The sequence below is a fragment of the Elephantulus edwardii genome, unplaced genomic scaffold (genome assembly GCF_000299155.1).
Source record: "Elephantulus edwardii isolate Elephantulus edwardi_28Jun2011 unplaced genomic scaffold, EleEdw1.0 scaffold00529, whole genome shotgun sequence".
Classification (NCBI taxonomy): Eukaryota; Metazoa; Chordata; class Mammalia; order Macroscelidea; family Macroscelididae; genus Elephantulus; species Elephantulus edwardii.
Genome location: NW_006400279.1, coordinates 192,584 through 194,856, shown reverse-complemented (window position 1 = coordinate 194,856; position 2,273 = coordinate 192,584). Strand labels below are relative to the sequence as shown.

Below are 2,273 nucleotides of genomic sequence, written 5' to 3'. Positions count from 1 at the left end.
AGAGAGAGAGAGAGAGAGAGAGACAAGGTTTAGGCCACAGACAAGTCACAAGGGAGTTTTGCTTGTTGCACAAGCAGCCAGATGGTTTTTCATTGTTGCAGAAGCAGCAGGGTAGCCTCTCTTGGTGTGCAAACAAGGTTGCTTTTCTCCTTGCATAAAAGCAACCAGGTTGCTTTGCAATTTGCACCAGCCACCAGGTTGCTTTGCTTCTTGCAAGAACGTTTCTGGTCTCCTTTTGCACAAGCTGCAAGGTAGCATTCACCAAGCCTGTTGCTTTGATGGGTGCACCTGTAACCAGGGTGCTTGGATTGTTGCAAGCTGTGAAGTCTGTTCTCATTCATGGGTTCGTTTAGTCTCCGAAAGAGATGAAAGAGTGCAACAGACCCTTCCCCAGAGTCTCCTGGGTGGTCCTCTTTGCCAGGGAAGATTGCAAGATTTTTTTATTGGACAGTTTTGCTGGGGTGAGTGAGCCTTGCCAACGTATCTCTGTGCATCAATTTCACTAATGCCATTGGGTTAATTCTGACTCCAAGTTAGCCTGTTGGACAAAGCAGAGCTGACCCCATAGGGTTTTCCAGGCTGTGAATCTTTCCAGAAACAGAAGGGCCTCCGCGTTCTCCCTCGGAGCACCTGGTGGGTTTGAACCACTGACCTTAACTCTTAACCATGTCCCCACCCAAGATCCTTCCACCTTTCCTTTCTCGTGCTTCAAATGAGATCAGCTCAGGAGCCCGCCCTCCCGCGAGACAAGGGAAGTGATGTCCCATCATCTATCCTCACACCATACACATGGCAGAGATTAAGATTTCTGTTTTGGCAAAATAAAACACTTGCTTTTCTCCCTCAAAGACTTTTCATCATTGCAAAGTTCCATTTTCAGATCTTCCAGTCTTTCCCAAGCTGAAGAAATATTACATTAACAGTTCATGGTCTTGGATTTTGAAAGCTTCTCCCTACCCTCTTTTTATTTTAAATTTTATTGTCTTAAGTTATTATTCTATTTCATGCAAATTGTTAGGCTCTGGTGGTCTAGTGTATAAAGTGTCTGGGTGCTACAGGAAACGTCAGTGGTTCAAATCCACCAGCTGACAGTCAAGAGAGAGATGAATTCTATTCTCATAGACATTTGCAGCCTTGCAAATTCAAGGAGGTATGGGGACAACGTGGCCTTCATTGGGAAACTGCAGGTTTACATTTGCATGGATACAAAAGTGTCATTTTTTCAAAAAAAATTATCTTTTTAAAAAATAAACTCTAGCTGAAAATTATATCATTTAAAAAAATAAACTCTATCTTCTCTGCTGTTGACACTCTCCCAAAAATCTGCTAGACTGTCTCCTAAGAGTCTGTTCCCAGTCGACGGCTATCAGTTTATAGTCTAAGAAAGTCAAACACAGAGAGCAAGGATGTCAGATTAAAGACTAAGGTGTATGCAATCCAAGCTCTGCTGTTTTCCATTGTTTCCTCTACCTCCGAAAGTTGGACTAAGAGTAAGGAGGACAGAAGGGGAATTTACAGGGTTTGACTTGTGGTCTTGGCAAAGAGTATGTCTCATTGATGATGCAATGAATAAACAGATCTATCTTGGAGCAAGTGCAAACGGGGAGTTCCAGAGAGTCCAAGATGGGAGACTTGGGTTGTTTGGGAAGCGCTGGGCGTACGCACCCCAAATTGATCCTTTCCACGTGTTTGGAAATGCCAGCAGGTACGGCGGCCAAGGAGCGGAAGGTGCAGTGGACTTCGCTGGGAACGTAGCAGGCGCATGGGTGTGGGCAGGCGTGGACGTGGCCGGAGTGTCCGCAGAGAACCATCAGGAGTAGGGACAGAGCCTCCCAGAGCGCCCTCCTGGGCATGGTGACGGAGCCCTGGACACCTGCAGAGGGACGAGGGAAGGAGGAGGCAGTGAGTCCTGGGAGCTGGTTTATCAATACTCAGAAACCCTGGTGGACAATAGTGAGAGACCCTGCAGCCAACACAAAGACACACGGTTCAAGTCCACCAGCTGCTTCATGGTTTAGAAGGACAGGCCAGGGCCTCCTGTGTGAGGTGTGGCCTCTGAAAACCCACTGGAAGGTCAGACAGCTGGGATTCCGTGCTGGCCCCACGGCAAGGACTTGAATTATCTAGAAATATACACTCATGCAAATATTTACACAGACAGACATGCACGTGTGCACAGGCTTGAAAATACACACGCAGGCACAAACACACACACAGAGCTACAAAGACATATCTACCTGCAATCTACAGCTATGTACAAGATACATGCATTA

General features: G+C 46.5%; 1 protein-coding gene across 1 annotated transcript in view; it reads right to left on the bottom strand.

Moving 5' to 3' along the window:
• Positions 1–1,853, bottom strand: part of MXRA5 (matrix-remodelling associated 5) — a 17,958-nt gene extending 16,105 nt beyond the window's left edge. Inside the window, exon 1 of the mRNA XM_006903180.1 lies at positions 1,662–1,853. Within this exon, the coding sequence (XP_006903242.1) occupies positions 1,662–1,853 (192 nt within the window). The remainder of the gene's footprint in view (positions 1–1,661) is intronic.
• Positions 1,854–2,273: the final 420 nt, after the last annotated feature.